At 42.4% G+C, this 23816-nt stretch overlaps 1 protein-coding gene across 2 annotated transcripts in view; it reads left to right on the top strand.

The window, feature by feature from the left end:
• LOC120055923 (extended synaptotagmin-2-like) overlaps window positions 1-23816 on the top strand; it is a 54303-nt gene that overhangs the window by 15504 nt on the left and 14983 nt on the right. For both annotated transcript variants that reach the window (XM_039003972.1, XM_039003973.1), the window contains exons 3-14: window positions 2318-2359; window positions 3392-3526; window positions 3940-4016; window positions 4109-4181; window positions 5050-5139; window positions 11218-11273; window positions 20368-20488; window positions 20736-20912; window positions 21134-21219; window positions 21370-21418; window positions 21518-21607; window positions 22375-22470. In XM_039003972.1, coding sequence (XP_038859900.1) covers window positions 2318-2359; window positions 3392-3526; window positions 3940-4016; window positions 4109-4181; window positions 5050-5139; window positions 11218-11273; window positions 20368-20488; window positions 20736-20912; window positions 21134-21219; window positions 21370-21418; window positions 21518-21607; window positions 22375-22470 — 1092 coding nt within the window. The remainder of the gene's footprint in view (window positions 1-2317; window positions 2360-3391; window positions 3527-3939; window positions 4017-4108; window positions 4182-5049; window positions 5140-11217; window positions 11274-20367; window positions 20489-20735; window positions 20913-21133; window positions 21220-21369; window positions 21419-21517; window positions 21608-22374; window positions 22471-23816) is intronic.

Below are 23816 nucleotides of genomic sequence, written 5' to 3'. Positions count from 1 at the left end.
GATGTTGCCACGTTGAAAGTCACTGAGCTCTTCAGTAAGGCTGTCAATAATGGGTGTGGCTGAAATAGCCAAATCCACTAATTTGAAGGCGTGTCCATATACTTTTGGTGATGTAGTGTATCTACCTCTATCACTCCAGTATCCCTGCATATAGTAAATATGGTACTGGAACTGACCCTGTATATAGTATGCTTGCTTACTTGATCATGTTCTTCTTATTTTTATATCTTGTTTTTGTTCTACCCTGTTATTTTTAGTACTACGTTGATATTGATTAATGCATTGTTGAGTTTAGAGCTGCAAGAAAGGCCTTTCACTGTGCATGTGACATTGAAATTATATAGGGAATAGGGTGCCATTTGGTGCGTATTCCCTCACGACTCTCCCATGATCTGTCATAAGGTGAGATGACCACAATGCTCCACCTCACATGAGATAGGCCCTCTACATTGGTTTATATTTACATACTGTACTAAGATAAGCCATAACTCCATGAACTATAAGCCTATCGCCATACAGACAAATGACAATAAGGCTTGAAGGAGCTTTCTAAATAACCCATGTTTATTTTCGGAAATGTATACATTATTTTCAATTGCATTGTGACTTGTCAGTTTCAAACCATTTTATTCATGATCCTCTGTGTGTTTTCCGTGGCACCAAAAACAAGAGTTCCCCCTTCAATGGGCACTCTGAGTCTGTTGGTTGGAAACCAGACTGTCCAGCAGACTGACTGTTCAGTCAAACTAGGAAATTACTTCTCCTGTGAGGAATTACAACAAACTTTTGCTTTTATTTCCCACTGTGTGGGATCTCTCACTCTCAAGGCAGGCTGAAATATGCTACTAGTCAAACTCTTGTTTGTCTACTACAGACCCTAAAAAGGAGAGAAACATCCTGGTAATGTGTCATTGAAGGGGGAACTTTTTCTGGGAAATGAATTGGTTGTCTTCGGTTGTCTTCGGTTGTGACACAGAATCAGAGTTGTCAAGGAAAACAAATCTGATTGTAAAATATTATGCAGACTCATGCCTGGCTATTTGGGATTGAGTTCATGGTATTACAGTCAAATAACATCCCTATGCATTGGAACTGCTCCGGGGTGAGGTTTCCCCTATGTAGTAAAGATCTAGGGTCAGCTTCTCCTCCCCCAATCCCAACCTTCACCAGTTGGCGTTTTCCATTTAACTTACCCAGGATCAGTGTTTTAGGGGTATCTTCACCCAACACCCATTGAAACCATACTTGTCCAGTTTCTTTACTTCATTGATTGAGCAATATTACTTTAACACTTCACCACGACTTTGACATAGTTCCATTCATCATTGAACTGATCTAATCTGTATTCGAGGACATCCCAATTACCCTGCCCAGTGCCTATAGAATTGAGTTACTCTCTCTGCTTCAATATGAGCCCAGGATTGCTCTCTGAACAGTCAAGCTTGTGTATGAGGCGTGACTGTTGTGTATGAGGTGTGACTGTTGTGCATTCCAAGTGGCACCCGATTCTCTATATAGTGCACTACTTTAAAAGTGGTGCGCTATGTAGTAAATAGGGTGCCATTTGGGATGCTGCCGGCCTGCAGAAGCTCTGTCTGGCCAACTGCATATCTGTCATAGTCGACTCCCTGCCTCAGCAATCTGAAAGTGGCTTGGTGCTGCTGTTCTCACGCTGTCAGCCTTAGACAGCAATACTGCAGCATTGTCTCTGAATGCTCAGAATCAGCACTTCCTTCCTCTCTTAGCTTTACATGTGGTGCTTTTAAACGACATCGTCATCATTTTCATCTTCTCCTTCCTCATCATTCCTAGACAGCCACAGATATCAAAGCTCTATAATAAGAGGATTAAATGTTGAGGGATTGTTTTGGAGAAGAAGTGTGAATGCTGTTTTGTATCTGTTCTGTGTGTGTGTGGACTGTTGATAGAACTGCAGATGTCAGGGAGCCATCATTGTTTGGACTGTTCTGTGTACTGTAACAGTGTCTGGTTTGTCTTGAACAGATATAGGGAGTGTACAGGGACATGACTATAGAGCTTGGCCTGGATAGCTGCATAAAACACTACTTAACAAAAGGGATGTGCTGTGTGTATGTGTTAGTGTATTAGTAGAATAGCAGCATCATACAACAGACACTACAGTATTCTGTCAAACGTGTCAGTTGGGTTACTGTCTATTGCTTTACTGAAAGTCTGTAATCATTTCACACACTTTTTAGACTAACCAGGAATGAGACATGACATGTTGCATCTACCCCACTGTATCTCTGATCAGACAGGAATCTGAACTGATCAATGTTATTCTCTTTCATTCCAGGTTCATTATCCAGATGTGGAGAGGGTGGAATGGCTCAACAAGGTACTGAACATCTTCACTGCAGTGTCCCACAGTATACTGACCAGACCTGGATTCAAATTCTATTGGAGATCTTTCAAATACTTTGAGTGTTTGCTCTAGCCTGCCTACCAGATGGGTGGGTTTTGCAGTTTTGGGACTATCCTATTGGTCTTTCAACCCAGGCAAGCTCAAACAAGAACAGATAAAGTATTTGAAATTATTTAAATAATTTTTGAACCCAGGTCTGATACCAACTTCCCCAGCTGCAACACTTCCCCAGCTGCAGCACTTCTCCAGCTGCAGGCGGGCAGGACTGGGAGGTGGGCAGGCAGGCGAGCAGGCTGGCGAGCACTTAGGGCTGGGAAGCGAGCAGGCAGGCAAGGCTGAGAGGGGGGCGGGCAGGGCTGGGAGGGGGGCTGGCAGGCGGGCAGGCAGGCGGGCAGGCAGGCAGGCAGGGCCGGGAGGCGGGCAGGCAGCAGCCTGATATAAATCGTCCCGCATCTGGAGCTCTGCTAACCCAGCTCTGGTACCAGCCTCCTTGGAGACCCTTCTCATTTCCGGAACTCACTGGAGAGGGAGTTGTTACTGTAAAAAACAGACGTCTAGGGATTTAGTCCATGTTTCTAAGACACAGTAGATAATAAAAAGAGCAACATTTGTTTGCTTGACCTCTATTGGTTATGCCACAGTGTTAGAAGCTATTGTTTTTATGGTAGACTCAAATGTGGTAAGGAGCTCATGCATCACTAAAACAAAGACGAGCCAATAAACTGTAGCAGGGCCACACCTAAACAAAGAAAATGCGGCAGTTGAGATAATGGTAGGCAAATATGAGGCCATTTCCTACCTGTTAGCTATGACGCAGTAATGCTCCTAATTTTCCTTTTGAGGATTAAAGTATTTATCTTCAATTGAACAGTTTAATATTTAGTCCTATTAAATAAAACCATACAGAGAACAGGGCCGTTACCTGTGTGGTGTGTCGGACAGACATTGAGCTTTGAGAATATGACCCGTCTAACCCCGAGTCTTCCTCGTTGTGTCCCTCCCCAGACAGTGAAACAGATGTGGCCGTACATCTGTCAGTTTGTTGACAAGCTGTTCAGAGAGACCATCGAGCCGGCTGTGAAGGGGGCTAATGCTCACCTCAGCTCCTTCTGCTTCACCAAGATTGACATGGGGGACAAGGTGAGACTGAGGCATTTGAAGAGGCATGCATGTTTCCAGTGATGAGTTCTGTGGTCAATGTTACTGTTGGTTAGGTTCCCACTATTATGGCAAGCAGTATGGAAAGCGTTCTATATCCTGTTATATGGGTGTTTAGTCTGTATAATATAGTTAATAGGTGTTTACAGTCATTAGCCATATATCAACAATGTCCAGTTATGTTTCCTGCATGTACATTTTCAAATTTGTTAACATTGTCAGGGAATTTATGAACATCACCCTGCTTGACGTGTGATTGGACGAGCGCAGTTGGGAAGTTTTCCCTTGTTTGAGCACACAGAGGCACTTGTCAACCAGTGGGTCCTGCTTTGTCATCCTATCATCTCCCCTCTCTCTCTCTCTCTCTCTCTCTCTCTCTCTCTTTCTTTCTGCAGCCACTAAGGGTGAACGGGGTCAAAGTGTACACTGAGAATGTGGACAAACGACAGATTATCATGGACCTGGACATTAGGTATAGTCACATGCACTGTGGTTCAATTTGAAGAGATTTCTGATTTCATGTAATTGTGTATCATAACACATTGGTTTTGTTTATCTTTTCAGCTTTATTGGAAATACAGAGATTGATGTTGACATCAAGAAATACTACTGCAGAGCTGGTATAAAAAGTATACAGGTAGTCATGATTTTAATATCGTACACATGCATACACTACATACAAATGTTGTGACTTTCTCCCGCTATTGAAGAGTTTATATACCAGACCTGAGTTTGGAGAGGATCTGTCTGGTGCATTAGACTAACCATTAGCCACCGCCATATTTGGCTATGCATTATGTAAACTGCAGTTTTTTTTTTCTCCTCACAATATGTTGACACATATATAGATAAGGATAAAAGGGGATTATACAATATTGGCAGAGGTTGCCCTTACAAACCACCAGCATATTTGCTGTTCAGAGATCGGAGTGAGCCAGTTATATTCAGAGTAGCCTACAGTAAAGATTGCAAACCCGTTGTCTATGGCTAGATTAAAGACTGTAGTCTCAGGTGGTCTATGCGTCCACTCTGATAGGCTGTTTAGGTATCAGTTCAGATTTCAGACGGTTTTGTTGGCTCCTAATAGGTGGCTGGCTTTTCACTGTAATCATCTGTGAACGTGAGAATAAGACCACATAGAGTATGGTTATCGAAAATGTCCTCTTTAATTAGTGATCACTGATTTAAATATAAAGGTCAAATATTTCCATTGCATGTTAATGGATGACTTTGTTTAATTGCAACCACATTTGGAGCTCTAGACATTGTCAACATTTCTGATGAGTCATTTCAGTCATGATGGATACTAATGGAATCAGTGTAAAGCTGGTCAGACTTTTCCTTGAAAAGGAAGTGATATTTTAACAACAAGGCCCATTAACTATATGGTGATATTGAAGCTGTGGATAATAAGAATGTTTATCATACCACTGTTACATATGTTGTAAGACTGATACCCCATGCTCTGCTTCTGAAAAGCCACTGATTTGGCCTGTTTTCTGCAGCTTCAAGGTGTCTTGAGGGTCGTCATGGAGCCCTTGCTCGGAGACATGCCATTGATCGGAGCCCTAGCTGTCTTTTTCCTGAAGAAGCCTGTAAGTATTGGCAGCCATTTTGACTAATTCTACAACTCTTGTAGTGGTTTTAAACCTCTGAGGAGGGAGTGGTCTGCAGACAACTGGATGTGAAGCACATTTTGTTGAGCTCCAGTTTCAGAAAGCCCAAGTCTAGTCTAGACTGCATTCCAAATGAATACCAATTCCCTATATAGTACACAACGTTTGATGGGCTCTGGTCAAAGTAGTGCACTATATAGGGAATAGGGTGCCATTTGGGATGCAGTCTTAGTCCATCCCCTGCTCCTTGACTGCGGTCTTGATGTGTGTCAGCATCTGTTATAGATTGAGGGTTTGATAGGGGATCCCTGAGGAGAATGAGACATGCCATCAGAAGGACAAGAAGTGCACTGGAACTACTTCCTTTTGGATTTATTTTCTTCAGTCATCACAACTGAAGAGATAATAGGTACAATAGCTTGGATATATTTCCTAGCTAGTCAATAATACTCTTGGCCTTATTTTAACCAGACTCAGTTTCAGGTGATGTTGATTACCAGTAGTCACTCGCCATTTGTCTCTGTGACGATACATATTCTAATTTTAGTGGTGTGACGTTATGGGACTGAAATGGCATTGCTGTGTTTTTCTGTAAGATATGGGTCTTATCGCCTCTGTGTCGGGGTGGGGAGAGCAAATGAGCTTTATTTTAAGTTTCCTCTGTGCTGTTATGCAGTCGAGGCTGCGTCTTTCTCATTGGGTAGGATTTCTGCTTACTCCTCATATTGATTTTCCTCTAAGACGAACTATGCTGCTTATCGCCTGTTATTACGCATTAAAGGTCTATGGTAAATCAGCTGGACATCCAATCTATACCATCTCATACAACAACCCTCCCCTCTTGGCCTAAGACATATTAACCCCTAAAGCAACTATAACCAGTTAGTGTTGGACCAGTGCTGTGAGCAGATCGTTCCAGGGCTGAGATGAATAATTTCTCGCCAGTTAAGCTCGACAATCGTCACACAGAACCAACCTTTACAGTCCAGTCCTGATTACAATAGCATGACACATGTATTTTCCTAGCCAGTCTATAACTACGCTCATTGTAAAACGTAATCCTAACCACTTTTAGTATCAGTTGTGATGCAATGATACAGCGTTAATAAAATAGAGTTAGTAGAGACATTGCAGCAGAGACGAGGAGCTGTCATTAGCCCTACAAACACAGACCACAGAGATGGGCCAGAGGGCTGACACAGATCCCCAGTACAGTATCTGCCAGTGCTATTTTCCCCCTGATATGGTCCGAGGCATTGGTCTAAGTCCTGGGATGAAGACTGGGCTGTAGTGAAGTCCTTAAGAGCGACAAACAGCCGTCTGTCTAAGCCTTATTTTACCCTCTGGAGCTCTGCTATTTCTCTTGAGCTGGACTCTTTAGCCTGGTCCCACATCTGTCTCTTCTGTTTTGACAGATCTGGGACCAGGCTAGACTGCTATAGAGCCCATGGTGCCTGTACACGTTCACCTCTGACCTGTAGTGCAGTCATAGAGACTTTTAAAAGAATGAGTGAAAGGTCTACCCCTCTAACCAGTCTATCATTTCTATTGGATTTACCGCCCCTTGAAGAAGGCATTGGAAATGTGAGTGCCGTTGCTGTGTAGTGTAGCCACTGTGTGTTTGAATGTAGAGCGGAGTGGAGCAGTGCAGCCAGCCAGGATAAAAGGCCTCACCAGGACTGTTTGATGTTGCAGTATTCTCATGCCATGCGGTCATAACCAAAGAGGGAACCACTTTTTCTTTCTACTGACTAACAGAGGGCATTTGTTTAACCCAATGTCATTACATTGAGATCCTTATCATGTGCTCTTCATCTGTAAACAGCACCTATTGTTGTTGTTTAAAAAAAAAAATGAACCTTGGATAATCAATGCATTTTACTGATAGGTTGCTGTCTAGAGTCATGACTTAGTTAGCAGGGCTATGACGATAGCAGCATCACTTTTTTTCATGGCAAAAATGATAACACGAAGCAGACAAACTCTTTGGTCCTTTAAAAACCTGTTGTATATGAAATATTGTGTCCTATTGCTTGGAAAATAAATAAATATCACTATAGATTACAACATAATGATGTTTGTTTCCAACATTAGGGCGGTTTTCCTAAATAAGTTCAATCCACTTTGTGAAGGCTAAGTGGGTGCATGCCGCCCGCCATCCTGCCTCGCTAGATAAAAGCCAGACAGCGGTTCGGACTGCTCTGCAGCCTGCCTGCCAGTCAACCAGTCGCTGCTCTTTATGGGTGCATCCAAATGGCACTCTATTCCCTATGTAGTGCACTACTTTTGACCAGGGCCCATAGTACACTACTTATGATCAGAGTCCTATGTAGGGATTGGGGAACAGGGTTTAATTTGGGATGCAGGTATATCTTCTTTATATCCCCACTGCAGTCAGAACAGTGGAGCAGGCTGTGAAACGTATCTGTGTCAACATCAGGAGAGACAGGAAAATCATCATAAACGCCCTGCCCAGGCCTTAGACAAGTGCTGAAAGCGTCATCATCACCTGATCACTGACAGACGTTCCTTCTTGTGTCCTGTATTCTGTTATGCATTTTGGGTAAGGCATCACGTGCCACTCCTTGCCTGACAATATATTAAAATCCAGGTGAGAATTGGGTTAGGTGAGAAATGTGCGCATTCTGTTGCCAGAATTCAGAAGTTCCTAATTTTGCTGGAAGGCGTTATGGTTGAATAAGAAAAATGAAGGAACACTGTCATGATCATACAAGAGCACAGCATGTTGTTTACCTTGTAGGCCTTTAGGTCATTAGAGCTGTTCGTTATGGGAAAGAATGCTGCTGTGTTGTGGTCAGAATCCTGTCAAAGCTTTGTGCCTGCAGCACTTTACTTGTTAGGATGTGGGAGAATAGATGGCATTTTACCTGTTTTAAAATGTCACCTCTGGTCTCTTTTGACAATCGACCAAACATAAATGATTGACAAGCTTGAATTTAGCCTGAAATGTTCCGTAGACAAAACATTTAGACAGAGTTTTAAGCTGCACTGTAACAGCTTTATGCTTTGCACTAATGTCTGCTTACTGTATGTACGCTACAAGTCAAGTCCTCGTCTTAAATCACCCAGATGTTGACTTTCTGAGCTGCTTAATAGCATGTTTCTCAGCTTTGCAGACATTGTTAAATGAGCAGTATAAATGTGAACAAAGTCACCTTGCTCCCGGTCCTCGACCTTCACACACTGTAGCAGACCCACAGTTCAGAGACATGGCACCTTATTCCTTATAGTGCACTAATATGGGCTCTGGTCTACAGTAGTGCACTATATACGGAATAAGGTGCCATTTGGGACACAAGCATGCTTTCTTAGTGGATGACTTCTGGCACATGAGACATGACATGACTCTCTTAGTGGATGACTTCTGGCACATGAGACATGACTCTCTTAGTGGATGACTTCTGGCACATGAGACATGACATGACTCTCTTAGTGGATGACCACTGGCACATGAGACATGACATGAATCTCTTAGTGGATGACCACTGGCACATGAGACATGCCATATCACCCCATGTTTGGGTGACTTTATTTGGTAACCATGACAACCGGTAGACTAATGTCAGTCCTTTTATGGTAAGAAGTGTGCTAATGTGGTAGGAAACTACTTGGAGAAAATGATAATGCCAGGATTCGGGCAGAGGCTTGATTCGTATCTACAATTGATTTAGGCCTACCCTTCTCCTTATTTCAAATACTGTTTCAGTCAATGTTTTTAGAAACCCTTGAACCGTAAGTGTCTGAAAATAAAGTGAATTTGATGGGAGAGGTAATGTGCCTTGACTGCTTTGCTGTCATCTGAGTTTTCTTAATGGCATGTATGACTCATAAACTGAGAGGAGCCTCCATAGAGCATTCTCTGTTGCTTTTGAGGAGTGGCATACAGGCAGTGTTCTATGATTCAGTGGGCAGAACTTCTGGCTTGGGTACTGGAACAGAGAAAGACATGGCTTGCATCCCAAATGGCACCCTATTACCCATGTAGTGCACAAAAGTAATGCACTATATAGGAAATAGGGTGGAATTTGGTATGCACCCGTGGCTATTTCACCATACCGGTCAGACTAACCCAGTAACATAGCTAGCCAGGTCACAAGGCTATGTTCCCCTAGAGACTGTCACAACACATCATTCTCAGAAAGTTTGATTCCTTCATCTACGACCCTGGAACACTGTCTAGGCCTACGTTAATTCCTGAGCCTACTAAATGTTTGTCGTTGTTCTAAGTCGTTTTGCAGTCGTGCAGTATTGTGATGCTACAGTGCACCGTTGCTGCACACATTCTGGCATTGTCCTGAAAACTTTGTATTTGTTTGGAATCCAATCCACACTAAGGATGTGTCCCAAATTGAACTTTATTCCCTGGTCAAAAGCCCTGGTTAAAAGTAGTGCAAAGTACTGCATGGAGAATAGGGTGCCCAATCCGGTCTCATAGCAAAAAATCTTTGCTACTCCATTTAGTATGATATGTTACTTTTTGTTAGGCCTACCATTGTAATAGTGGTCGTACAATATAATACAAATTGTAGGACGTATAGTATCCTACGTCTTGGTCGCATTTGACCGGTTTAGTATGATATACTGTATTACGTTAGACTACTTTAGTATGATATGCTACGTTCAACTGCTTGAGTATGATATGCTGCGTTTGGTTAGGGGTTAGGGTTAGGAGTAAGGTTGAAGGGTTAAGGTTAGGGTTTGGGGAAGGGTTAGCTAACATGCTAAGTAGCTAAAAATATAGTAGGTGCTACTTAGCTGAAATGCTGAAGTTGTCCGTGATGAGATTCGGCACGGATTTTAGTAAAATATAATACGTTTGGCTCTCTGAGACCAGGCTGGGGTGCCATTTGACACACAGACTATGCTTGCCACATACTGTACAGCCTACGGTCCTCACTTCCATAAAACCAGTACAGAACAAACAGTTACTGTAGATACGGTATAGTTTGCCCTGTAGTAAGAATCTTGTAAGCATTCAATCTGTCTCCCTATACGGTGTTTCAATCTTTTCGACAGTGCTCATTTTCCTCGACATTGCTTTACGCTCTAGATACCGCTTTTAAAGTTAATGTCCGTGTTCACTGTTCAGGTCAAAGTAATAACCATTTACCAGATACTGTAGCAGTCATTTGGAGCTGTCTTCAAAGAGATGACATGATGAAAGTGGATAACATCTTTAATTGTAAAGTATCAATTATTGCCTTGCTCTGGAAATGTCAGTTAGAACCATTTCAAATGAATGTCTTTTGGCTAGTTCTTTTATGCTGCTGTGAATGAGTGCGCTGCTGTGTTTTACTAGGAAACGGTACTCCTCATGGACAAGCTTTTATTAGCTGTTGAGTAGCTTCCAATTTGCTGCTTTTTAGCCATTGGAAATTCCTCTTCTGCTGATAATATCTGAGTCGCTGAGATAGATTCACTGTTTGTCAACTCTCTCTATAGACTCCTTATTAAAACAGAACTCTCATTGATCTTAAATACAAATTGGTCATTATTTTCTTTTTGCAAGTGTTTATGCTTAGTTAAACTCTTAGAAAACAACTTGAACTATTGATATTATACTAATTGTGTCTGTCGTCATTTTCTACTCATTTTATTGCAATGAATAGCTAAATGAGGATATTAGCTAGATGAGAACACTTGATTAAAACGTAAAGCTGTTTGCGCTTCAGTGGCCTTATTATTCAGTGCTTAGTTAACTAGGGTTGGCAGGAAACACACAAAGCTAAAGCCTACCCACAATATGCATGTCCTCTCTGCATTAGTGTACAGAAATAGCTAGTCGTATTGTTTACCAGTGCAATGGAGCAGGCTGATGCCCTCCTAGTGAGAATGCTCTCCGTAAGCTTAGAAGACAAGGAGCTGTTTTTTGCTTGACTTCCTAAATGAGGTGAGTTTAAATGAAATGACTGTGTTTGTGGTGCACACAGTAGTAGTTCCACTCTGTTTGGGCTCATCACGCCCTAGAGTTCCTCGGAGTTCTGCTTCGTTTTTTTTTCTCTGTTACTCAAAGGCATGTTTTCTTTTTCCTTTTAGTTTCTGGACATAAACTGGACAGGCCTCACAAATATGCTGGACATTCCAGGCTTGAAGTAAGTGACAACTGCACGACTGCAAACCCTGCTTCTTATTACTGTTGTGGTGTGGAACTGGCCTGACCTATAATATAAATGTGCTTTGGGAAATCAAGTCTTAGTATTGGTCTATTCAGAGGGCATGGTCTACACTTACAGGACGTGCTTCTACACCTGCATTGCTTGCTGTTTGGGGTTTTAGGCTGGGTTTCTGTACAGCACTTTGAGATATCAGCTGATGTAAGAAGGGCTATATAAATACATTTGATTTGATATTAATTGTATCCTTGGCCCGCATCCCAAATGGCAACCTCTACAAGTCACTACGTACAGTGCCTTCAGAAAGTATTCACACCTTGACTTATTCCACATTTTGTTGTTAGTCTGAATTTAAAATGTTGTGTCACTGGAAATGAAAAGCTGAAATGTCTTGAGTCAATAAGTATTCAACCCTTTTGTTATGGCAAGCCTAAATACGTTTCAGGAGTAAAAATGTGCCTAACAAGTCGCATAAGTTGCATACGTGATTTTTGAATGACTACCTCATCTCTGTACCCCACACATACATACATCTAAGTTCCCTCAGTCGAGCAGTGAATTTCAAACACAGATTAAACTACAAAGACCAGGGAGGTTTTTCCAATGCATCGCAAAGAAGGGCACCTATTTGTAGATTAGGTTAAAATAAAAAAAGATGACATTGAATATCCCTTTGAGCATGGTGAAGTTATTAATTACACTTTGGAAACCGCTCAGAGATTTCACCATGAGGCCAATGGTGACTTTAAACAGAGTTTAATGGCTGATATTGGAGAAAACTGAGGATGGATCAACAACATTGTAGTTACTCCACACTACTAAACTAAATGACAGAGTCAAAAGAAGGAAGCCTAAAGAGAATAAAACTATTGCAAAACATGCATCCTGTTTGCAACAAGGCGCTAAAGTAAAACTGCAAAAATGTGGCAAAGAAATTAACTTTATGTCCTGAATACAGAGTTATGTTTGCGGAAAACACAACACATCACTGAGTACCACTCTTCATATTTTTAAGCATGTTAAGAGAAAGGTCATATCTAGTCAGTTGCACAAAATTTGTCTTCCGCATTTAACCAACCCCTCTGAATCAGAGAGGTGTGGGGGGCTGCCTCAATCAACGTCCACGTCATCGATGCCCGGGGAGCAGTTGTTTGGAGGGTTTAACTGCCTTGCTCAAGGATAGAACGGCAGATTTTCCCATCTTACTGCCACAAGGATTCTAACAAGCAACCTTTCGGTTACTGTCCCAATGCTCTAAGCGCTAGGCTACCTGCCGCATCATGTTTTGGGTATGCTTGTCATCACCAAGGACTATGGAGTTTTTTAGGATCAAAAGAAATAGAATAGAGCTAAGCACAGGCTAAATTCTAGAGGGAAACCTGGTTCAGTCTGCTTTCCAACAGACAGTGGGAGACATTTACCTGTCAGTAGGACAATAAAAAACACAAGGCCAAAAATACTGCTCCCGAGTGGCGCAGTGGTCTAAGGCACTGCATCTCCGTGCAAGAGGCATCACTACAGTCCCTGGTTCGAATCCAGGCTGTATCACATCCGGCTATGATTGGGAGTCCCGTAGGTCGGCGCACTATTGGCCCAGCGTCGTCCGGGTTTGGCCGGGGTAGGCCACCATTGTAAATATGAATATGTTCTTAACTGACTTGCCTAGTTAAATAAAGGTTACATCATTTTTTTTAAATACACTGGAGTTGCTTACCAAGACAACATTGAATGTTCCTGAGTAGCCTAGTTACAGTTTTGTACAAATATTGTACAATCCAGGTGTGCAAAGCTCTTAGGTTGTGTCTACACCTGACACATACATGTGACTTCTGCTATCAGAATACGAAGATCGCATTGAAAAGACGGGTCTAGATGCACAAAAGTCGCTTTGTAGTCTGATTGTGTTCAGATCTGGCTGACCATTTCAGGAGGTGGTCAGGGATGCATTGTGTGCAGATTTCTCCTCAGTTTGGACACAATCAGGCCACCGAACGCGCATACAGCACTCCTCCCACAAGTCTCCAGAAAACATGTGTTTTTGGACCGAGAGACACCTTTTCATTATAACGTTGGAGTAAATACATTCCTAGTATGTGGGCACCTGTTTGCTGGCCTCAAATGCTAGCCAGCTAGCTAATATTTAGAAAAACAATTTTTGGTTGTTATCATATTTTGCCTATTCCACCGTTTTGTGGAATGCATACTGGCATTTGAATATAGTGTGGGAACGAACACAATGTGGACATAAATGTAAATGTAGACGTGTTCGGAATTCCATGATCAGAATACAAAAGCTGCGTGAACTTTCAAGTCTAGACACACAGCCTTATATACTTACTTAGAAAGACTCACCTCTGTAGTCGCTGCCGAAGGTGATTCTAACATGTATTGACTCAGGGGTGTGAATACTTATGTAAATTAGATTTCTGTATTTCATTTTCAATAAACTTTCACAAAATTCTAAAAACAGGTTTCCACTTTGTCATTATAGGGTATTGTGTGTAGATGGGTAGAAAAAAGTCCGGCTGTAACACAACAAAATGTGGAATAAGTGAAGGGATATGATACACAGCTTGTTATCAGTCCAAATAGGCTAATAGATTAGAGGCAACCATTTTTAATGTGTTCACCAGGGATGAAGGGAGGAGGGAAATGTATCTATATCTTTCTGTATCATGTAGTTGTGCCAGTGAAAGGCTAAAAGCTGATTCGGCTTAATAGGCTGTTTAGATTCAGCACTGGGCTGGCTCCTGTGCCAGGCATGAAAACAGCTCTGTTCCTCCTGTGACGACAACCAGGGATGCGTCTCAAATGACAGCCTATATCCTTATATATTGCACTACTTTTAACCGGGGCCTGGAATAGGGTAGCATTTGGGACACAAACAAGGCAAGACAAACAGACAGGAGGGAACATGAACATGAAGGCCTAATTGTTGTGGAGAGATGGCCAGGTGGAAGCTTTTAGGGGAGGGAGGGAGGGATGGTGGTGCTGGTGAGGTAGCAATGTCAACACTCTCTCACCATTTTGAGGAAGTGTGTGTGTGGTAATAAACCATGGTAGGTATAAATGGCTAACACAGGCTGATCCACTCTTTCAGACCGAGCTGCAGTCTGTGGGAGATGTGGAGGGGGAATGGTCATCATGGCTCTCTCTGGGTGTGTTCCAAATGACACCCTATTCCCTATATACAGTGGAGCACTACTTTTGACCAGGACCCGTAGAGAATAGGGTACCATTTGGGATGTAGCCCCTGTTGCTGTGTGTTAGAAGTAGTCGTACGCCACTTTGAGGTCACAGCGCCATGAGGTCATGCATTAGCAGCTCTAAGCAAGGCAGCCATGTGGTGGATGGTGTGCTACTAGAGGAAAAGTAGCTATCACATAAACTCCCCTCCAAATGTATTTGGACAGTGAAGATAACATGTTTAATTGTGTGCAAGGGATATGGGACCAAATACTACACTTTTGTCCAAATACTTGTGAGTTTTTTAAATGGTGGGACTAGATGCATGCATAAAGTGCTTTAATTTCTAAACGGTAAAACCGATATGTATGAACATACTCATTACCCTCAAATGAAACCTGTACTGTCACCTAAAATGAAACATTCTATCTAAAATGCTGGAGTAGACAGTCGTGGCCAAAAGTTTGACACAAATTATTTTCAAAAGTCTGCTGCCTCAGCTTGTATGATGGCAATTTGCATATACTCCAGAATGTTATGAAGAGTGATCAGATGAATTGAAATTAAGTGCAAAGTCCCTCTTTGCCATGCAAATTAACTGAATCCCCCAAAAACATTTCCACTGCATTTCAGCCCTGCCACAAAAGGACCAGCTGACATCATGTCAGTGATTCTCTTGTTCTAGAAGAAAAATAAACTTTAAAAGCACACTTATTTAGGCGAGGTGCTGGCTAGCGGAGTAGTAAACTTGAAAATAAAGGAGAGCCGCACAGGAGCTCAGATGCAAAAATGTAATATCCAACGTTTCGACAGCCAAGCTGTCTTCATCAGGGTATAATCACAAACACTGCGGGATGACTCGTTTTATATAGTGTCAAAAGACACACAGGTGTCTGTAATCATGGCCAAGAGTGGCCTAATATCATTGGTTAATTCTCAAATATTAAAATGGCATACAAAGAACAGCATACAAAAAACAAATGGATAGCATATGATCATAGATTCATTTTAGACTACACAAGCTTACAAACAATTACAATGGCAAAGTCACAATAATCACAAGAATAGCTTCAGATCAAAGTCTACGTTGAGGCGGAGGGGGCAAGGGTCTTTAAGTTAAAGATCCAGGCAGCCTCTCGTTTTAACAATAAATTATCATGGTCACCCCCTCTCCTAGGGAGGGTGACATGTTCGATGCCAATATAATGTAGAGACGAAATCGAGTGGCCTGCCTCCAAAAAGTGGGCCGCAACTGGGTAAGTCAAGTTTTTGCACCTAATGGTGCTACGATGCTCTGAGATACGTACTTATAATTCGCGCTTTGTTTTACCCACATAATTTTTACCACAAGGACAAGTTATCAGATAAATAACTGCCTTAGTGGAGCACGTAATAACACCTTTGATTGGGATCGATTTCCCTGTTTGTGGGTGTTTGAAGGATCTACATTTATAAGTGCCATTGCATTGAGCACAGCCATTACACTTGTAATTTCCATCCAGTAGGGGCGCAAATAGACGTTGTTCAGGAATATCTTGGGGTGGTAAATCAGAGTGTACCAATTGGTCTCTGAGACTTCTGCCCTGCAAGAATACGACCAAGGGAAGGTCCGAAAACACATTACCGAGACTATCATCGGATTTTAGAATGTGCCAATGTTTGTGAACGATTCCCTTAATTTGTTCAGAGCGCTTTGAATAGCGGGTAGTTAACACAGGTGTGAGTGTTGATGAGGACAAGGCTGGAGATCACTCTGTCATGCTGATTGAGTTTGAATAACAGACTGGAAGCTTCAAAAGGAGGGTGGTGCTTGGAATCATTGTTCTTCCTCTGTCAACCACAGTTACCTGCAAGGAAACGCGTGCCGTCATCATTGCTTTGCACAAAAAGGGCTTCACAGGCAAGGATATTGCTGCCAGTAAGATTGCACCTAAATCAACCATTTATCGGATCATCAAGAACTTCAAGGAGAGCGGTTCAATTGTTGTGAAGAAGGCTTCAGGGCGCCCAAGAAAGTCCAGCAAGCGCCAGGATCGTCTCCTAAAGTTGATTCAGCTGCGGGATTGGGGCACCACCAGTACAGAGCTTGCTCAAGAATGGCAGCAGGCAGGTTTGAGTGCATCTGCACGCACATTGAGGCAAAGACTTTTGGAGGTTGGCCTGGTGCAAGAAGGGCATCAATGAAGTCACTTCTCTCCAGGAAAAATATCAGGGACAGACTGATATTCTGCAAAAGGTACAGGGATTGGACTGCTGAGGACTGGGGTAAAGTCATTTTCTCTGATGGATCCCCTTTCCGATTGTTTGGGACATCCGGAAAAAAGCTTGTCCGGAGAAGACAAGGTGAGCGCTACCATCAGTCCTGTGTCATGCCAACAGTAAAGCGTCCTGAGACAATTCATGTGTGGAGTTGCTTCTCAGCCAAGGGAGTGGGCTCACTCACAATTTTACCTAAGAACACAGCCATGAATAAAGAATGGTACCAACACATCCTCCGAGAGCAACTTCTCCCAACTATCCAGGAACAGTTTGGTGACGAACAATGCCTTTTCCAGCATGATGGAGCACCGTGCCATAAGGCAAAAGTGGTAACAAAGTGGCTCGGGGAACAAAACATCAATATTTTGGGTCCATGGCCAGGAAACTCCCCAGACCTTAATCCCATTGAGAACTTGTGGTCAATCCTCGAGGCGGGTGGACAAACAAAAACCCACAAATTCTGACGAACTCCAAGCATTGATTATGCAAGAATGGGCTGCCATCAGTCAGAATGTGGCCCAGAAGTTAATTGACAGCATGCCAGGGCGGATTGCAGAGGTCTTGAAAAAGGAAGGTCAACACTGCAAATATTGACTCTTTGCATCAACTTCATTTCATTGTCAATAAAAGCAGCAGACTTTGTGAAAATTAATATTTGTGTCATTCTCAAAACTTTTGGCCACGACTGTAGAGCCAAATACTGTATACAATTTTAGATTCTCTGTCCAAATGCATATGGGGGGGGAGTGTACTGTACATCCACTACGATACCCCAGAGCTAGCTTGTTTCAACATTTCATAACTCTAGTTCTGTTCAATAGTGTTCTCATTTGGTGGTGTTTTAACCCACACTCGTGGGAATTGACCTGTATGGATATGGCTAAATTGAAATGTTTCCAACAGTAGAAATATGAACAGCGTAAGCATGGTAGCAATTGAAAAGGAACAGTTTGGAGATTATGGGAAAATAATTAGACCAACGTTGAGGTCACAACAGTTCACCTGACACAAGACTGAATCCAAACATTATATTGTTGATTTAATTGCATTTTCCATTTACTGTACTTTTCACCATATTTGTTGATAACGAAATCTGAAAATACTCTGGATACATTCAGTAACATGATAAGAAAATTCCTGGAAAATTTAGTAGCTGTAATCTTAAAACGACCCATTTATAAATTGCAATATGGGTCAGGTGGGCATGATTTGAAAGCTTGTTCTATTGCCCACATGACTAGCTAAGTTATAAATGAGTGCATTCAGGTGTGCCGCGGTGAATTCTCTTCACAACAGACAAACAGGCTCATTCTGTTCAGAACAACCCAGGGTTTGACGCCATGTCATCTTGTAACTGTACATTAAACATAGTGATCATAAACATTAATACTGTACATGACATGAGTTTTATGATATGGAAATGTGAAATGCAGATTTTAATTCACGTGTGTTTGGCTTGTATGACATCAAAGCTGTATTTATTACAATTGCCATCTTTCAAAACAACTTCTTGACCCGTGCGGTGCTCAAGTTCAGAACTGCTGTCAGTCAAACCCATACAGCACTGTGAAGCGGAGACCCTGAACTCTGACATCATTCATAGAATGCTACTGTACAGCCACTGCGTTCCAATTTAGGCGCGTATCAATGCCATTTTCAACCAGTATACAGGTACAAGTGTAAATGGCTACCTATAAAATGTATCTGCAAGTGATATTTTTTAGTTTTAAATTTTTTTAACCTTTTATTTAACTAGGCAAGTCAGTTAAGAACAAATTCTTATTTTCAATGACGGCCTAGGAACAGTGGGTTAACTGCCTTGTTCAGGGGCAAAACTACATATTTTTACGTTGTCAGCTCGGGGATTCGATCTTGCAACCTTTCGGTTACTGGCTCGATGCTCTCATCACTAGGCTACCTGCCGCCCCAATGCTCACTTATGCCAAACAAAATTGGTATCATATAAAAACGAAGACCAGTGGCAAACGTAAAAACAGTTGTCCAGGCTATTCTCCCTGGAACATACTGTTAGAAGTGACCAACACACCACACATACAGGGTTGTCATTGTAGTGCAGTGGGCCATCCAGAAATTTGAATGGGGCCATTTGAAAAAACTTCATTCAATGAAGAGACATGTATAGGCTTACATGGCTGTGGTGGTTTGATAGGTAATGTAGAAGCTGTGCTCTGATCAAGGTCCACAACTAAATAAATGAGTATAGTGTCTGGTGTGTCATTTTGTTTTGGTATGAGACATTGTGGGTTTGAGAGACTCCGCCCTGTGAAATGTAGCCTTCCTTGTTTTACAGGTTTGAAGGAAACACCAGTGTGTGGGTGTTGAACCTGAAACCTGCCCAACCCTGCCTTACACCGAGCTTTTCCTGTGTGTGTGTGTGTGTGTGTGTGTGTGTGTGTGTGTGTGTATGGTGTGTACAGACAGAGGGGGTTCTGTGTACAGGGCTCAGGTTTCCTCTGGTGGGATTTGCATCTCCTTCTAAAACAGCAGGCATCTCCGGTCACCCGTGAGTGTTTGTGTAGTGTGTGTTTTACTTTTTGGGAATGGAAGTTGTGCTCCCACTCCCCCAACACACAGACACGCTCGGAGTGTAAAAAGTTGAATTGTAGTTTTGCTGACCTTTTCCTACAAACAGACAAAAAGAAAGGACTGAGCACAAAGTGCATAGTCACTTACATTTGATACTAATTAGCTTTGTTGAAAATGTATAGCCGCTGAACACCAGAAATTAATGAATTCCTTCTGCAGATAAACTCAGAAATGTGAAGGCTGGCCTCTACATATTTCTAATACACACGTTCTCACCAAAAACAACCTTTTATAGACGTAACAGAATATTTTAACCTCAGAGGAGTTTTGAGGAAGGGATGGGGGAGGCTCTGCGGAACAATTCAACCCAGCTCTGAGGGACTAACACGCACCCACTGAGGGAATTCTCCATTCACTACAATGCTGCCATCTAGTGGGCATTAGAGAAACTGAACATTGAATGTGGTTTGGATTCATCCTTTATAATAATCTTTGTCTTGGCTCTAGTTGAAAACAAGGCCTACATGTATTAACTTGTGGTTGTGCTGCTCTCTAGAGTTCAGAGTGACAGTGCCCTTGGCTTCTGCTGTCCCACATGGACTGAATCCCAATGGCACCCTTTTTCCTATATAGTGCACTAATTTTGATCCAGCCCCACAGGGCTCTGGTCAAAAGTAGTGCACTATAGGGACTATAGGGATACCGACATAGTGACCCCTCCCCCTACTCTCCACCTGCCAATGGAAGGCCAGAATTGAATTGTATTTGCCTAGACCCCATAAACCATCCAACACCCCCCAATCTGCTGACAGGACATTTCCCTGTGATGGCTTGTACACTGCTGTGTAACCTCTTCTGCTTGGCTATCAGTCTCGAAAGTCACCAGATCACTGTTAAGTGTCAGCGCTACAGGGCTACAAGACACTGAGTAGTGCACTATATAGGGAATAGAGTGCCATTTGAGACTCAACATGTTGCTTGAAACGGGATGGAGGTAGAATCAGCCTAAATGGAAGATGTTTTCTATCTGTGTCTCCTGGCCTGTGTGTGTTATAGCCTGTGTCTCTTTGTCCCCCGTTAGTGGCCTGTGTGATAACCTGATCCAGGACATCATCTACAGCTACCTGGTCCTGCCTAACCGCATTACCATTCCTCTGGTGGGAGAGGCTGAGCTCTCTCAGCTTCGCTTCCCAATACCTAAGGTAGGGAGGGACAGACGGACGATTCCTATTAATCACACACACTACACTGAGTCTGAAAGCAAGACACACATTCCACTGTATGAAGCCAAACCTGATGAACGAATCAACAAATTTCCTACTGTTGTTTTGCTATGTTGAAATGCAACCCATCCCTTATGGCATTATTGAATTCCAATGTTAATGTAATACATGAAATCACTATGAGATATGTATGAACTCAGTGATGTTGGTCTCTCTCTCCTCCCAGGGCGTCCTGAGGATTCACTTCCTAGAGGCCCAGGAACTGTTAGCTAAGGATATGTTCCTGGGAGGGATAATAAAGGGCAAGTCAGACCCGTACGGGGTCCTTCACATCGGCAACCAGCTATTTCGGAGCAAGGTGATCAAGAAGACCATCAATCCCAAGTGGAACGAAGTCTATGAGGTAGAGAGAACATTTTTAAACATCCACAAAGTGGTTCAGGAAGATTTCTTAAGATAATTGTTATGTTGGGAAAGATTTATTTGGTCTCTGACAGTGTGAGAGAGAATGGAGTGGGTGGGTTGTCTGACATGAACTACATTCCAGTACATTACCAATATGTTGTCCTGTATGCAACTGAGAAGGTCTAACTGTAATCACGCCTGTGTGAATGTGACCTTCAGGCTATGGTGTATGAAAACTCAGGACCACAGAACCTGGAGATAGAGCTGTTTGATGAGGACACTGACCAGGATGATTTCTTAGGAAGGTAAGTGATAGATCCTAATCCTTTAGGATCCTTCCACAGCCATCAAAATCACTTGAACGTCATGCATGATTTCTGCTGTAGCACATAAAGCTATCATGTATCAACCACTCTCTCCAATGAACTCACAGCATGTGTATATTTCCCTTGCAGGTTATTGATAGATATCACTGAACTTCAGAAGGAACAGAAAGTTGATGAGGCAATGTGTCTTTTGTTTTGACTCCTTTCTCAATAGAAACACTCAATTGTAAATATATGTGATCATCCAGCACACTGAATTCCTTCTGTTCCGTTCCAGTGGTTTGTCTTGGAGGAAGTGGATACCGGAAAGCTGCACTTAAAACTGGAGTGGCTGTCTCTGCTTCCCACTCGTGAAAAGCTTGATCAGGTACCGCCTTTTATCTACTTAGCACCCCATTCCCTATATAGTGCAATACTTCTGACCAGGACCCATAGGGAGTAGGGTGCCATTTGGGACACAGATAGATCAGTCTGTATGTAAATGAGTTTTCAGGCCTTCAGCTTTAAGACACTTAACATGAATAGGTCTACATATTCCTCCATCCACTGGAGAGAGAGTAGATTAAACATGTAGATTAAAGGGATAGATTGGGGAATCCAAGAGGGAGTGCTCACCCTGTTTGAACTCTGTAGTTCTTATTTAACATCTGTTCCATCAGTCCACTCCACAGGAGGTTGGTGGCACCCTAATTGGGGAGAATGGGCTCGTGGTAATAGCTGGAGCGGAATTGGTGGAATGGCTTCAAATTCATCAAACGCATGGTGTCCAAGTGTTTGGTACCTTCCATTTGCTCCGTTCCAGACATTATTATGTCCATTCATAGATCCCTGTAACACCAAATGGTACCCTGTTCCCTATATAGTGAATTACTTCAGACCAGGGCCTATAGGGCTTTAGTCAAAAGTAGTGCACCAAATAGGGAATCGTGTACCATTTGGGACACACACTGTGCTTCTGCAGTCCATTAGATCAGTGCTGATGAGACACATCATTCTATGTTTGACCAACAGTACAGATTGCTCTTAATATAATGGACTAGTGTTCTGTCATCAAGTACATCAAGCTGCCTCACACTACAGTAACTACTGTGCTGACTATTTACTTTGTCCGTGTCCTCTCCCGCTCTCTCCCAGGTGCTGACCAGCAACAAGGTTGATAAAGGACAGGCTAATGACGACCTGTCGTCTTCCCTGCTGGTGGTCTTCCTGGATTCAGCAAGGAGCCTCCCTGTAAGTCACTCCACCTGTGGTAAAGTCACTAGAAGAATAGGAAAAAGCACAAGAGCTACTGCATGCTTAAGATTGCTGAGCCGTTCTGCTTGGGCTAATGTGTAGCAGAGAAAAACATCAAGCATTGGGACCGTTATAATTAGGACTCGGATGGGGAAACACACTACATTGCCTCACTGTATCTCCGCACAACTTATTTGACCTGTTAGTTATGAGATGGCAATGTCAAGTTTTCTGCTGGCCACAAAACATGATACTTTATTGTGCCAGTCATGAGACGGTATGAACCACCCAGTTCACCCCACCTACCTCCTCTTCCTATGACTGCTCTCCTGCTTGATCTCCTTCCCTTCCCCTCTCTCCTCTCATGATAATGTTAATATCCTCTACCTCTCTTCCCTCAGTCTCACCTGGTCACTCATACTAATAGTCTGCCAAAGGGATACATTATTGTACCTCAAGTTTTCTTTCTATATCACCTGTGAAATAACATCATTAGTTTTCGCTCTATTTGCATAAATGCATAGCATAGGCAAACCCTGCTTCACATGTCTCTTTTTAGACTCCTCCTCTTCTTCGCTTTCTTCTCTCTGTTTCCCTCCTCCTCTGAAGAGTGTGTTCGAGGGGAACTTGGGTTCTGGCTACTTAAAAGAGCGGAGAGCTCCGGGCCTAGTCTTTAGTGAGAATACTGCCTCTCTCTATAGGACCTTATATGTGAGTCCTCTGGCAGATTGCATCCTAGGTTTATTTTGCCACAGTGGGATCTTTTTGGTACTGACGATTGAAACAAAGTAACTACTTGTGGCCAATAAGCATGTTGATTATCATATGACTGATTTCTGCATGAATTAATTTCTTATTAAAAAAGTATATTTTTACATTATGCATAAAAAGATAGAGATTTTGACAGTTGTTAGGTTCTTATTTTTCAGAGTAAATAACCCACGGGCACTAGAGAACCTTTAACCAAGTTTATTCTTCCCAAATGTTCTGTACAGCTGAAATCAGACAGCTAAAGATTTCAGACTTCACAGTTTATATACATCCTACTTAAGACACTCCCTCTCTCCAATCATTAGTTTATGCCCAAGAGAAAGAAGGTAACCAGATACTAACCCTGATTACTCCCTTAAAGGGGAACTGACCTCACCCGTCACCTCCTAATCCACAGATATCCATCTGTCTTCCCTATATCAACACATTGCTCTCCTCTCCTCCATCAAACACATTCCAAAGCCTTCTGGCTTTTTACAGATTCTTTCTATTCAAGGCTTCGTCTCTATCATTTATTTAATATCTCAATGTTCAAAGTTTAGCCCATTCCAACAAAGTAATGATTATGGGCA

The sequence above is a fragment of the Salvelinus namaycush genome, chromosome 11 (genome assembly GCF_016432855.1).
Source record: "Salvelinus namaycush isolate Seneca chromosome 11, SaNama_1.0, whole genome shotgun sequence".
Taxonomy (NCBI): domain Eukaryota; kingdom Metazoa; phylum Chordata; class Actinopteri; order Salmoniformes; family Salmonidae; genus Salvelinus; species Salvelinus namaycush.
The sequence above is the reverse complement of the archived record's forward strand: the minus strand, read 5'-3'. Positions and strand labels throughout refer to the sequence as shown.